This window comes from Tympanuchus pallidicinctus, unplaced genomic scaffold (genome assembly GCF_026119805.1).
Source record: "Tympanuchus pallidicinctus isolate F22 unplaced genomic scaffold, pur_lepc_1.0 scaffold15, whole genome shotgun sequence".
NCBI classification, from domain to species: domain Eukaryota; kingdom Metazoa; phylum Chordata; class Aves; order Galliformes; family Phasianidae; genus Tympanuchus; species Tympanuchus pallidicinctus.
Window position 1 is genome coordinate 22,670,451 of NW_026294669.1, and position 14,523 is coordinate 22,684,973.

At 38.6% G+C, this 14,523-nt stretch overlaps 1 protein-coding gene across 3 annotated transcripts in view; it reads left to right on the forward strand.

Annotated features, from left to right (window-relative positions):
• UBE2E3 (ubiquitin conjugating enzyme E2 E3) overlaps positions 1-13,613 on the forward strand; it is a 56,658-nt gene extending 43,045 nt beyond the window's left edge. For 2 of the 3 annotated variants that reach the window (XM_052675566.1, XM_052675565.1), the window contains 3 exons: positions 7,478-7,610; positions 9,386-9,533; positions 11,088-11,725. In XM_052675566.1, coding sequence (XP_052531526.1) covers positions 7,478-7,610; positions 9,386-9,533; positions 11,088-11,185 — 379 coding nt within the window. In that variant the 3' untranslated portion in view covers positions 11,186-11,725. Of the gene's footprint in view, positions 1-7,477; positions 7,611-9,385; positions 9,534-11,087; positions 11,726-12,733 lie in introns of those variants that run through there. The other variant, XR_008204741.1, reaches the window with a different exon arrangement.
• Positions 13,614-14,523: the final 910 nt, after the last annotated feature.

Below are 14,523 nucleotides of genomic sequence, written 5' to 3' on the forward strand. Positions count from 1 at the left end.
TTTAATTGACTTGCAGGCTTAATCTGTTGAGAACTTCCAGTTGTTATTTTCTGGGCATAAATCTTTGTAAGTTGACTACATATTTAAAGCTAGTTGTATTTTAAGATCAATTAGATCCTTCTGTGAAATTGATTGTTTTAACTGTTCATCAGTCTGAAGCAGCAGTCTGAAGTATGTAAAGGATGCTGGGAATAATGTGGGAATAATGGATTTTTTTTTCATGACATTAGAAGTGTCATTGAAAATATTGGTAGTAATCCTGAACTAGATGTCTCAATGTCACTTAACTTCTTGACTTGAAAATTTTTGCTTTGAATGATGGAATTAACAAATTCCATCATGGGCAGACATCTGAAATGATGAGTGTACCATTCCCCAGGTACTGTGTGTTTCTATAAGTATGGATTGCTAGCATCATTATAGATGGAGGCTGCAACACATTAAAGAAAAAATATGCACGTATCCCAGATAAGTTTTGTTTTGTTAGTTGAGAAGCATCCCCTGTCATGAAAGACAAGCAAAATTTGCCATGTTTCCTAAATACAGGTTCATCAGCATGAAACTTTGAGCGGAGGGAAATTCTGAACTGTATGCCTGTAGACAAATTTCTTTGGCAAAGACCTTAGCACAAACAGGTTTGTACCCATAACAAGAAGGCAGCATACTGGTGCTATTGCTGTCTCAGTTGTGGTGACAGGGAGCTTTTAATTTATCCTAAATTAGGACTAGTTTGTTATGAACATATGAACATATGTTTCATTAAACTGTGCAGTCTTTGATGTACAAATGAATAAAGGAAGTATTTAAAAGGAATAATAGAATTACATTTGGAAGCATGTATGTCTTCAACATATGTTGAAATAGCAGAGAATATTTCCTTTGCTGACTGTCCTCTGTGTTTGATAGAGAGCATAGATAAGAGCTGTGGTGCATTTGTATGAAAGAGTTCTGTACAGACTTCAAGGTATTTAAAATAAACGTAATATTCAGCATGAATTTTCTTCATGCCAGTAAGCCCTGTGATTTCTGTTTTTCAAAAAGCAACTCGTATTTGATAAACTTTCTATGTACTGCCTGAATAGTAGATGGTTATTTACAACTCCTCTCTCAAGAGCACTGACAGAAACAATCCGATACGTTTTGTTACTTGGTTTAAATCCAGTATTTATGTTGTAGTTTATCAAATTACATTCTGGGGATAGTTATTTTTTTAAACAAAAATTACGGAACTTGACTTGTAAAAGAGACTGTGTTTGTTCTGGAAAACGGAGAGAACCTGAGTAGATTTCTAAGAGCATCAAGAAAGGTCCTAGGAACCATCAGGAATACAAATAGGAAATTAATATTGAACTATTGTAGCAATGAACTAATTTAATGGGGCTTTTGGTAGTAGAAGAACTATCTGCCTTCCAAAACACATTATTTGAGGTATCACCATATTACAGCTGTAATGGAATTATCAAGTGGTTTGTTAGCCAGCTTTCTTTAGTATCAGCACTGTGTATTCTCCTACTAATAGCAAGTTTAGTGCTGGAGGTTTTCATTTCTAAAATCTTCAAAAATCATCAGTTTGGCTCCTTTGTCATTAGGGTAATTAATAGCCAGTGTATACTCTGTCAGATTCTCCTTGTGGTACAATCTGTCCTGAACCAAGCATAACCACATGATTACATTTCTAACCCAGACCATGCAATCTGAAATTTGTTATGCCCTTTTATGCTGCCTGCAGGAGGACAATTGATACCTGAATAAGCATGAAGCCTGGTGTTACAGAGCTAAGCCATTGACATTTTGGATTGGCAAAGTTGGTTTACAGTGTATCAGTCTTTCCTTTGAGTAACCATGCTGCTTTTGATCTGGTTGTAAGAGCTCTAAAGTTGGATTTACTGCTGCATCGAACCATGGCCTCAGGCACAAGTCCTATTTCACAATCAGCAAAATTAGCAGGGGATCTCTAAGTTAAAAATAGGCACTTTTTTAGCAGTAATTTCTAGACTTCAGTCTTAAGGGCATGATACTCTTTTAAGGAAATGACAGAAGCAAAGGTTTGTACAGTGAACTCGGTTCCATATAGCTTAAGTTACAAAGAGTCTCTATGGATCTGCTAGAAGCAGTAAATAACCTTTTTCAGCTGGCAGATATAACAGATAATTCAGTGGCAGATAAAATAATAACAGTTATAGCTATATAAATAACACAATAGACTGAAACCTTTTCTTTGTAAGAAATTGTACATAACCCAGAAATCTTGTAATATTGAGTACTTTTATCAAAAAGCATTTTCAATGTGAATTTGATCTAATGCCATAGACAACCCACTTGTGTCCTACCACAGCAAAATGCTAGCATCAAAAAATCATTGCTACACTTGAGGCTGTTGCTAATGAAAAGAGTACACTTTCTGTGCTTAGAGGGTGTATTGTTCAGATGCTGTAAGTATAAGTTCTTAGGCTCTGGCACTGATGATATGAATGCTGAGCACAAGTAATCTAGAAAGCCATGGAAATTAGGCACTGAGAAATAAGGTAAATGGAAATTGCTGTCCATCTTTAACGTTAATTTCTAATGGTCACAGTACTGGAAGCCACAAAACTATGCCTTTTAATTAATGTTCATTTCATTAATGTTCGTTTCATTTGCTGTGAATTGTAACTAGTAATATAGAGGAGAATCTCCAAACTTGAGAAGATTAAGAAAAAAGATAATGGATACATTTTCTTCAAAATGTTAAAAATAGCAAAGCAGGAAAATAAAGAGAGCAACAACAAAGCGACATATTCCCATTCCTTTCTTTAAAATATAACTAGTATGGGATTTGTGCTCTCCAGGCTTCACACAGTAACATCCTGGATATGGGTCCTACAGACCCAAATTGTTTCTCATAATAAAGCAGGATGTGGAGTCAACATGAAATCCAGTTAACTTACATTTTCCTTCATCCTTTTTCTTTGTAATTATCACAGCCTCAGCACTATGAAGTTCTATCACTGTATTTGGAGCACTGTGTTTTAGAAGAGTGCTGTTGACAGTCAAAGCGTATCTAGTGAGTGCAGCATTTAGAGAGCAGCATGCTGCTAGCATCGTGCAGATTGCAAATTTCTTGTCCTAGTTTCTCACCCTGCAGCTGGTTCCATATGGGCAGCTTTAATGCACTTTCATAACGTGAATTGTAGCAAATACAGAATTCTCATTTCTGTAACCACCATGCTGGGAGTCTCACAGACTACTTGCTGGTGTTAATGCTGCTGCATCCATCTGAATGTTCACAGCACCGTGCTGGAAAAGCCATTCTTCATCAACATGAAACCTGAGAGCCAGGGTTCAGTAGTGTTCGGTTTAAAGGATCTGGTGTCGCCCCATAGGCTCCTAGAGTTTAACCTCACATCTTCTCAAATTCACCATCTGAAGTCACACTTGTAAATTAAATCTCTTCAGCTGACTAGCTTGGATGGAGCACTGTTATAAATCCTCTGTCTGAAGTTGATCAGGTATAGATCCCTCAATGAAGTATGCAATGAATATTTGGTCGGGAAGCAGATATAGCCGGTTAACTTTATTCTGTCAATTTATCTACTTTATTTAAAAAAAAAAAAAATCAATGCAGCTTTTATGTATTAAGTAAAAGCCCTTAATTTTGTAAAGCGTATTTTCTCATTTCATTTGCTGCATTATTTTGTCTGAGATTTTTTAAAAAATTACTCAAGCTTCTTTTATTAAGAATATACTGATGGTGGCTTTACAGTATTTGTGATGTCCTGCAGCTAATTCAGGAGGGTAGCAGGCTGGTAGCAATGAACTGCGTGTGGTGTAGCCACGCCTTCTGAATAATCATCAGATCTGTTGCTCCACCAAGTTTTGATATTTTCAAGGGCAGACTAGAAGAGAAAATTATCAGCAGGGTGATGCTTCCTCATTCCCAGCTTCTAGTCCTGGTCTTCAGCTGTCCTCCATGGAAACAGATGAGTGGGCTTGCACCAAGGTGTGGAGGTTCCCTCCATGCAGCTTCCTATGGGGGAAAAGCCAAGGCAGCAGCTCAGTGGTTCTGTGGCAATGGGTGCGCAACTGGGGCATCCCTTCTGCTCTGCTCCACAGTCCATCAGGTCAGTGTAACCCTGCCATCCTGGCTGGGTAAAAATGGCTGCAAAGGCTGAGCTGCTCTGAGTAGCTCTGATGTATTGTGCGGAGCCTCAGGTTCTGAGAGAAACAAGTGCTGTTTTGTTTGCTTCCAAAAGAGATTATCTTGGTACGTATACAAAACGCAAAACAATCTGTGGCTGGATGTGGTCTGAGTGGAGACACACTACTGGTAAAGCCAAGTGATGTCTCAGCTCTCTAATCTTGTCTCTCACACCAGTAATATCATAATAGCTGGAGTTCAGGGGTTGTTAACAAAGCCCACCGATATTTTACACCACTGGAAGTGAGATACTTCTTCAGCAGTTAAACAGAAATTTCACAAACCTCTGTCAATTGTAATGAAATAGAAATTTCACAAACCTCTATCAATTGTAATGAAATTGTTCCATTTAACAATTTTCTTCTTTATCTGAGTGCATTTATTGTTACAGCTTTGTATTACTTTTGACACTGCAGCGATGTTTTCTCAGCAGCAAGCTGAACAAGGTGTTTTCTTCTTCTTACAAGGATGAGAATCCCCCTTCTCATGTTATAGCCTGGTCCATTTATATGTTGCTAACCACAGCATAGGAGGGGACAGCAGAGAGTAACAGGCAGAGAGTTATTGCACTTAGCTTCTGGCTATTAACTGATAGATGCCCTTGTTCTGACTCGATGAGTGATTACCAGATAGTTGGGCACCGGTCCGGGTGCTGTAGCCACACTTAATTGTGACTGATTCATTGGGCTGAAATATGTCACTAATTTAATTCAGCTATTTCATTAATCTGATTGAACTGCATCCAGCCATTAGAGGTGTATGAAAGAAAGGTATCTGACACACGAGGCAAGAACACTAACCTCTGCATTAAACTATAAAACAGCCATTAGGACATCTAATGCCCAGATTGAATTGCTCCATAGAAACTTGGTTTCCAAGCATAATACTAATTAGCTATAAGCTTGATGAATGTCAAGAATTAATTAAAACATTTCAGTGGCCTGTGTGGGTTTTAAATATCATCATTATTGCCCCCAATATTTTCAGTTCATACACTAATTGCTTTATAGAGAGCACGCATGGAATTATCTCTTGGAGTGACTGAGGGGACAAATGGTTCACTGTGTCATTGAACATGGCCACATGGCCCTCCTTGCCTCTGGATTTCCCTTTCTCCTAAAACATACGTACAGTTTTTCTTCCACTTCTGTGCATGTATTGCAAATAGAAAGGTAAGATCTGTGATTTTGCACCCAAATTTCATTTTGACAGCACTTTTAATCTTCCTTTCTTAGCTGTACTCTGGAGGCCAGCACAGTTGTTGTTACCTATTTTCATTTTGGCAACAGGAAAATAGCTGCAGTTCCGTCAAATGACCTTTTTGTTTTAAATTAAACAGGATGTCAGCCAAAACTCTTGATTACTTTTGTCCTGTTAATAAAAGGCCTGCAACAGTTTAGACATTTAGGACATGAAGTAGACATAAAATAAAAAACATTTTGGGAAATTAATAATTGGAAGGCAATTGATAATTAGAATCAGCTTTTGGTTGTTTCTTGAACATGATCTTAATGTAAAAATAACCAAGTTTTTGATACAGGAATTGTAGATGCATAGTACAGACTGCTCGTATTCCTTCTCCCTGATGAATGCTTCCACATATTTGGCTGCCTAGTAAGGATGAGTGTCCAACATGCCATTTTATAGACTGCAGCCATATGTATGACAAATGTACGAGATGACAAGACATGGGAAGAGCCATATCACCAGGAAGGCTTGTAAGAAGGCTTCTGAGTGTTGAGCAGTGCCAGAAACCACAAACTGCCTACAGCTTATTGCCTTAGGCTTCACTTTATATATCTGATGGTTTCTGTTCCATGGACCTCAGAGGGAGGGAGGAAGATGTCAGTAGTGCCTGGGAGACTGCTGAATGCGGAGAACTGAAAGAATCTTTGCAGTGCCATGTTGTTGCCCTGTCTGTGGGAATGTGGTGGACTCACAGAGCCTCCATGAGCTCAGCGTTGTTCACAGCAGTCTGTTTGGATCTCAGCAGTTTGGACTCGAGGACTTTTTGTGGGACCTTGGTTTAGTTTCTACACTGTGATTGGTTTCAGGAAACAACATTTTGGTTTCATTTAAGTATTTATTTTGTGAGGAGGTATAGATGATTGCTGTGTCATAATAGCATGAAGTATGGTGTTGAAGCACTGCTTATTATTCCTTCTTTTAAAAATTTAATTAAATAGTTATGCGACAGCTCTTTCCCTAGTGAGAAATGTGTTCAGTATTGTACTTTTTAAAATAAACTATTATGGGCTAGTTGTCTAAATGCCAATTGCTTTGAGGCATAACATATGTAAATAATGAAGAAAGCTATTTGATTTGACAGTGCTGTAAGAAGTTCAGTTCCAGGTTACTTAATCCTATCCTTCTCATCCCCAGTTTTCCTATTCAAGGGTGCTAATTTCACTCTGTAGCATGTGAAAGATGCCTAGCAGCATATTTGTAGGTAACATTTTGTATGAAAGCATGAACAATTTAGTGCTCTCAGAAGAAGAGGGTGGTTGAGATACACAGTTCCTTCTGTGCTGGGATATCATGTTATTGGAAAAACACAATGTAGAAGCTCAAAGTAACCATATACTTGAGAGAACAGATCTGGTGGTAGCTTCAGACTGTCGCAGAATCATAGAATCACCACGTTTGGAAAAGACCTCTAAGATTATCCAATCCAACCATCTACCTATCACCAATATTTCTCACTAAACCGTGACTTTCAGTGCAACATTTGCACGTTTATTGAACACCTCCAGGCTCAGTGACTCCACCACCTCCCTGGGCAGCCCATTCCAATGCCTGGATACCCTCTTGGAGAAGGTTTTTCCTGATATCCAACCTGAACCTCTCTTGGCACAACCTAGTCCTATTGCTAGTTACATGGGAGAAGAGGCCGATCCCCACCTTACCACAGCCACCCTTCAGGTTCAAGATTACCCTTGAACCTCCTCTTCTCCAGACTAAACAATCCCAGTTCCCTCAGCTGCTCCTCATAAGGCCTGCTCTGCAGACCCTTCATCAGCCTTGTCCAGCCATTCATGGGCACTCCATTGCACTGCTTTATCTCCAGAGGCATGAGAACCCTGGGACAGCAGAGAGCTTAGCTACTGTGTTTGTTTAAAACACTGAAATTAGCTGAGAAACAGAGAGATGTTGAAGATGTATCAGTGGTTAGGATTAAAACAAAATGAGTATAGAAGGAAATTCGTACAATACCTCTCGCAAATGTTTTTCTGGCGCTCTTTTTTTTCTCTCATCTCTCTCTGTCTCTCCTCTTCTTTTTCTTCTTTTTTTTTTATGCAGTGCCGGCCCTAAAGGAGATAACATTTATGAATGGAGATCAACTATACTTGGACCTCCGGGTTCTGTATATGAGGGGGGCGTTTTTTTCCTGGATATCACATTTTCATCTGACTATCCATTCAAGCCACCAAAGGTAAGGGTAAGGTTTTTACTGTGCTCTTTGTTGTTTGTTTGCTTTTTAGCATACAAGAAAAATCTAACTTGCAGTGAGTGACTGCTCATCACCTTCTGACAGTCAGACTTGTTTATGGTCTTAAAAACTAAATGGTCCAAAATCTTGGCTTGCTATTCCAGAAAATCCTGTGTCTAATTTATTTTTTATTATCACAATGCTGATTTCCTAGTTTTTACAAGCCATAAATGACATCATCCTTCTGATAAGGAGTTAATGTGAAGTACACTGATTTTAATTGAAGGCCATGTGAGACCTTCTTATGCTTCCTTCATTTCATTCAAGCTACTAAAATATATATAAAATAAACTTCTCTGTATTATGAACCAAATTGTATATTATATATTTTTACATTACTGTTAGCCAAAAAAAAAACAACACCAAAAAGCCAGCAAAAGTAATATTAGACAGGCAGCTGAAGTATGGTATTGTGACTAGGAGTTGTGTAATTACTGTGATGACTTCCATTGTTGTAAAATGTCAAAATATATACTACTAGTTAGATCAGCAGATTGATTTGATAATATTTTGCTGCAAAAGTTATTTTTATAAAATGAAGCCAATATTAACTTCAATTAAAGTTTCATTTCCTTGCTTAGAAACAGTATGCATATTTAAGGAATCATTATTTCCTAATAGGTGTCAAAGACATTAGAGGTCATTCTGTTCTCACTTAATGCCAAATTACAAAGCTTGAGCACGGCATCAGAAAGGACACTGTCAACATTCACAAATGGCAAATACAGTCTACCACAAAACATTTCTACAACTTGAGGCTCCTGTGGCCATCACATTGTTAATGTAAATGCATCATCTTTCTTTCCTTCCCAAAAGCATTACAGCAAATAGAACAATATGCCCTCCATGTATTTCACACTCATCTGAAATTCTCAAAATTCTGTTCCATGAGTTAAGATTGTTATAATGAAATTATGCTGGGATTTGGTCAAATTTCTCATTACAGTCATTTGGATTATTTTAAAGAGCACAATCATTTTTGAACTGCCAGTAGTTTGAAGAACAGTCGTGGACTCCACCCCCAACCCCCACCCCTCATCAGTGTGAGAAAGAAAATTTTCCTCATCTTGTGCTATGTGTAATTAAGGTGTTTAAATGTTTCTAACTAATGTAAAATAATACATATTTTAACAAAACTAGTCTGTAATATAGAAGAACAAGGATGGTGTCAGTTCAGGGTGTTTTGTTTTAGATGTATGCTATATTCTACTGAAAGGTATTGAAAAAATTTCACTGCTACTTTGGACATGAATAATATAACATTCCAATTTAAAATATTAATTTTCATGGTCTATATTTGGATTTGGAAAGAAAGGAAAAGATCAACTAATGCTTCACGTGCAGCCAAGATGTGTCTACTTTTCCAGCTTTGTAAGCTTCAATAAAGTTTTTGTTTCCGATTAGACAATTCATGGCATGCAGTGTGTTCATGAATTAGCATATAGGACTACAGAGTAGACTCATTTTTGTGAGTGCCAGACAAAGGGCTTGTGTAATAGCAGTCCATGCACCGAAGATCTCCTTGGTAGTTTCTTATGAAGTAGCTGTGGCTACAATGAATATGCATTCTTCGGTTGCAGAATGTTGCTTTAGAAAGTGAGCAGAGAGGAGCTGCCTCCCAGAGACTCTGCAGAACGGAGAAGGGCCCTCAGGGACTAGGGGCAGTGCTACTTGGCAACACTGAATGACTTTTTCTGTCTCTTGTGCTACAATTCTAGGTTACTTTCCGCACCAGAATTTATCACTGCAACATCAACAGTCAGGGAGTCATCTGTCTGGATATCCTGAAGGACAACTGGAGCCCTGCTTTGACTATTTCAAAGGTCCTGCTGTCTATTTGTTCTCTCTTGACAGACTGCAACCCGGGTAAGGAGCTGACAGTTTACTGGGCATCATCTCCTAGTCATTTTAATTACTTTCCATGGAATATAATTTGTATATTTGATTGTATTTACATCAAATCAAAGTTGAAATCAAATTAAGGCTGAAATGGTCCTGGTTGGATACTATGCTTTTCAGTCCTGTGGCCCAATAGAAAATAGCATTAAGCCCATTTATTTCAAAGGTGTGCTGGAGAAAATGGAGTTATGTCTCTGAAGGTCTGTATCCCAAAAGCTGTAGCAAATGAATGGTAGATCTAGCAGTGTGGCAAAGTTCTCTGAGTTACAAACTCCTAAATGATTCAGGTTGGAAGTGGCTGCATGAGGCCTCCTCCTCTTAGGACAGCAATTGAAATGTGCAGGTGACAAGAGATTTTATCTTTTTCAAAGAGAGTTCCTTATTCCTGTTGGGAAGAGGGGAGCTTAACTAGAAGCAGAAAAATTCTCAGCAGCAACTGCATGGTGAGCGTTGTTGTGTAATGAACACTAATTGCATTCAGTCAGCAGAGAAACTAAGAGGTGGTGCCAAGATGACAGGTCATTCACAGGAGACCGGTAATGAGCAGGAAGAATTGGATTAGTCCCTTTGATACAGAATTTTGATGACTCTTGGATCCCTTGGTGTATCTCCTGCCATCTTCATGCCTAATGTACTCCAGCACTGTAATGGGAGGAAGCCAGCCTGCATTCATCTAGTGTAGCAGCCCCTCTAAAGGAATGCGAGGTGTCTGCCTGGGGAAAGCAGTGATGGTGCAATTCATTATGTCCTCCATAGGGACAGTGGTAAGGCATATTTCAGAGGATGTCCCTCACAGGTAAGTTTCCATCAGGCAGAGGGTGGCTGGTGGATGATGCATCCTGGAGTTAGTGCATGGAGCTTTTCAGCCCCAGCACGTAGGCTCTGCTTACGAGGATCTTGATCTCCTTGAAATTAAGAAGTTAAACTACTTTTTTTTTCCTGAGACTCACAAGGAAATTGTTGTACCAATCGGTTGTTTCACTACCTCCAGTCTGTACAGATGTCTACCCTCCTTTAGAACATTAGGTCTTCTAAAGAGTAGAAGGTTTTCTAGGAAGGTTTTTATTTTCAAAACATCAATTGTTAAAAATATGAACAAATTGCACCTGACAAAATGGTATCTGGATTGCTGGTGCTCTTACAAAACTTCCCACCACGCCTTCTGTCAGGTTTTGGCTGAAAGGAGCAGCTATAACTTTTGGACACAGGTGTCTGCCTGCCATTTGACACACTAATAACTAGGTAACCCAAACAGATTCATTATTTTTCTGTTTGTTGTGTGCTATATCTTGGAAGAGCCTCACTACATTTCATAGCATTTTCTGTCTTAACGAAGATTTTATTTTGAAATAGATTATGCATTTTAAATGACAATAGGTTTGGATTTTGTGGTTTTTTTTGTGCGTGCATTTTTTTAGGGGAGTTGGTTTATTATTTCTTTTTCATTGTTTTTTCTTTTGTTTTGTTTTGTTTTGCTTATTGTGGAGTAATTTCTAATGCATCTTCTCCTACCCTTTACAGCTGATCCTCTGGTTGGAAGCATAGCCACTCAGTATCTGACCAACAGAGCAGAACATGACAGGATAGCCAGACAGTGGACCAAGAGATATGCAACATAAATGACAAACTACTTGTGCAGTGTGAAGGTGCGGAAGGCAACTTTACAGTGTGCAACAAATCTTTATAGCCTTTACAATACGGACTTCTGTGTATATGTTATACTGATTCTACTCTGCTTTTATCCTTTTGAAGACTGGGATATTGCCTCCCAAAAAGGTAAATGCTATCAAGAGTAGAAATTTGTAGCTGTAGATTAGTTATGTTTAAAACGCCTACTTGCAAGTCTTGCTTCTTTGGGATATCAAAATGTATTTTGTGATGTACTAAGGATACTGTTCCTGAAGTCAACCAAATATTATAGTGCATTTTAGCCTAATTCATTATCTGTATGAAGTTATTAAAGGTAGCTGTAGATTACTAGGAATTATGTCATTTGTATTAAACCCAGATCTATTTCCAATATGTGGTACATGCTGTTGTGAAAACTGTTTTAACTTTTACCTTTGTCAGTTTGTAATGAAAGGATTTCCTTTTTCCCTTTGTAGCTCAGAGAGCACCCAGTGTATCATCTCAAACACAATAAACATGTTCCCCAAGGAGTAGTTTCTTTGTTTTCCTATTTTAAATTAATATTTGAAAAAATTTAATTATAGTAACAAGGCAGGGCTAATGTATCACAGATCCCTGTGGATAATCTTTAAATTAATATACATAAGCAAAGGCTTGCTATAAATGTTTAATGCACACCTGTGGATTGTTTAAGTTTTCCCTGGGTTTTTTGGTTTGGTTTTATTTTTACAGAACAAATGTCATTTCCATAATTTCCTTAACTGCTCAGCTCTTTTTCAAGTTGCAATGAGAGCATTGCATATGCTTCCTCCAAAAGCTAATGTAGCTGGTTGCTTCAGGGCCAGACCTGTTCTTGTAACCTGGTCTTGCTACAAACTCTTTTTTGCAGGACCAGAGCCCAGTTACAGATGGTCTGGTGCTTTTGTGTCAGAGTAAAGCAAGTCGGGCTTGCTAATCTGGAGAACCACAATTGTCCATTGAAAATGGTCTTCCAAAGCACGGTTAAACACTAGTCTGTCCACAAGAGAAAAAGAGTAGAATAAACTTCATCAGATTTTTATGACAGAAAAAAAAAAACGTTAGTGAAAATGCAAGATGTAAAACTTTTAGACTACTTTTCCCCTCCCCTCTTCATTTTCTGGCTTGGAAATTTTGTAACATCTGTAAGTAATGAAGATACAGCTTTATAGCACATACAGTAGAGTCACCAATAGTTTTATAATTTAGTTTTTGTAGGTTGCCAGTCACACTATCGATTATACAAAAAGACATTTGATCCCTTTAAATCATATTTAAAATTACACCTGATGTTAAAGTTTACTGTCCCCCTGGTGTTTTTGGAGATAATGTAGCACTTCCGTCAGTAGGATGCTCTGCTCACTTAATATATGAAAAATGAATGTTAAGTTTAAATACTAAAGCAATAGAAAAAATGTTAAAGATTAAATCTAAAGTTAGCCATTACTATATAGATCCCTGTTTTTTGTATCACAACCTTTGATCATGAATTGTCCACCCTACTTTAAATATTTCTACAGATTCCTGAAGGTGGCTTGAAGAACTGCGTATCCCAAATATCTCAACCTAGAAGCCAGTCTCTCTTGATAGCTACAAGATAGCTTTAGACTTCAGGTTATAAAGTGCAAAAGGGAATGAGAAACAGGGGATCTGGCAGGTGAATACGCCTAAGTTGGGTAACAGACTAATGCCAGGAAATGAAGTGCTGGAAATCACTGCTGATGGTGACCAGAGTTTCTCACTGTGTCGTTGAACATGTGAGAAATAGCACAGATTGGCAAAGCAACAAGGGGCTATCGCATCCGGGCTGGACATCCACGGTCTGCTCACTGCTGTCAGTAGTGCACTGCTGTGCTGCGCAGTGCTCGTACACCGCTCCGGTGACTTTCCAGTGAAGAGCAAACTATGTATTTCATGTGTTAATTATGTTGCCTACAGAATTTACAGATATTTATATCATGAAATAATATGGTATAAAAAAAAAGACAGGTTTTAATTCTAATTTTAATGTATTTTGTTTTTGTATTGTACTGACAACTTAAACTACTGAGGTGTACAAGTGTGATGCCTCATCAGTGTTGCCCCATCTTGCCTTCCTTGCAATTGGATCCTTTACACTGAATTCTCATCCTTTTTCTTTTCTTTCTTTTTTTTCTTTTTCTTTTTTTTTTTTTTTTGTGTTGGTTTGTCATGATTCTGTTCTTTTTTAATGTAGTTTTTTTTTTTTGGTGCGTGTGTAAATTTTATATTTACTGAAGTAAAGGTTGTTTTTGTGTAAACATTTAAACTTTAAAAAAGAAAAAAGAAAAGCTAATTTTGTTTCTCAAGTTCTCTCTGCTAAAACATGCAGTAGAAAGAAATTTGTATTGTTAAATAAATCAATTAGTTGTTAAAAGCGAATGTGTGTCTGTTTTCACGGGGAGGGGAGAAAGCCCTGCTGGAATTGTATCTGAAATCCCAGTTGTAGAGAGCATCTGATGTTTGCAGAGTGTTTCCTGGTCATGTCAGGGTGAAGTTTGGGCACGACTGAATCAGCACTGATCCTGTTATACGGTTTTATTTTTCAGTTCCATTTTTTCATCACCTGTCACATAGCTTACACGGCTACGTGTCTGGGAGAAGGTGAATTCAGATGACACAGTGAAAAGGCCAGCTAATGGCCACGGGTCACCTATTCCTCTCCATTCTGCATGGTCTCTGCTCTCTTATCCTTGAGGTTGGAGTCAGGAGTGCAGGAGGTGTCTGTCCCAGGGGACCTATGGGAAGCAGCTGCTCCAGCCGGGGGGCTGGGAGTCTGCGGGGAGCAGAGCACCTTGGCACTTCACGTGTGTAGGAATGAGTGAATTTTATTCACATGAGATAATACATTAAATACAATGGAAAGGCAAATCTGCATCAGCCTAACCTACATGAGTGCCCTGAACTTGCACGGCTTTAGAAGACTGACACCAGCGTGCCTAGATGTGACTAAGCCATTAAGTAGCACTGCACATGCAGCCCATGCTATAGCCCAACAAACACTTAGCTCAGCACTGCTTTGCCTGCATTATCCCTTGAACCTTGGCACGGTGGCAGTGCTTCCATTTAATAAGGCTCTGTAGCTCCTGAGGCAGACCAGCAGTTCCTCTGCCCTCTACCACCCAAGCTGAAGCCACCTCCAGCCTGGTGGCCAGGAGAGGCTGCAGCATCACACAAGTGTGTTAAGGGGAGAAGACATCACATAGGAACCCAACTGCTGGTACTATAGCCTGACCTTGCTGAAATGAGCATAATTAGACACATTCATCTGTAGATCAGGTGGAAAAACAGA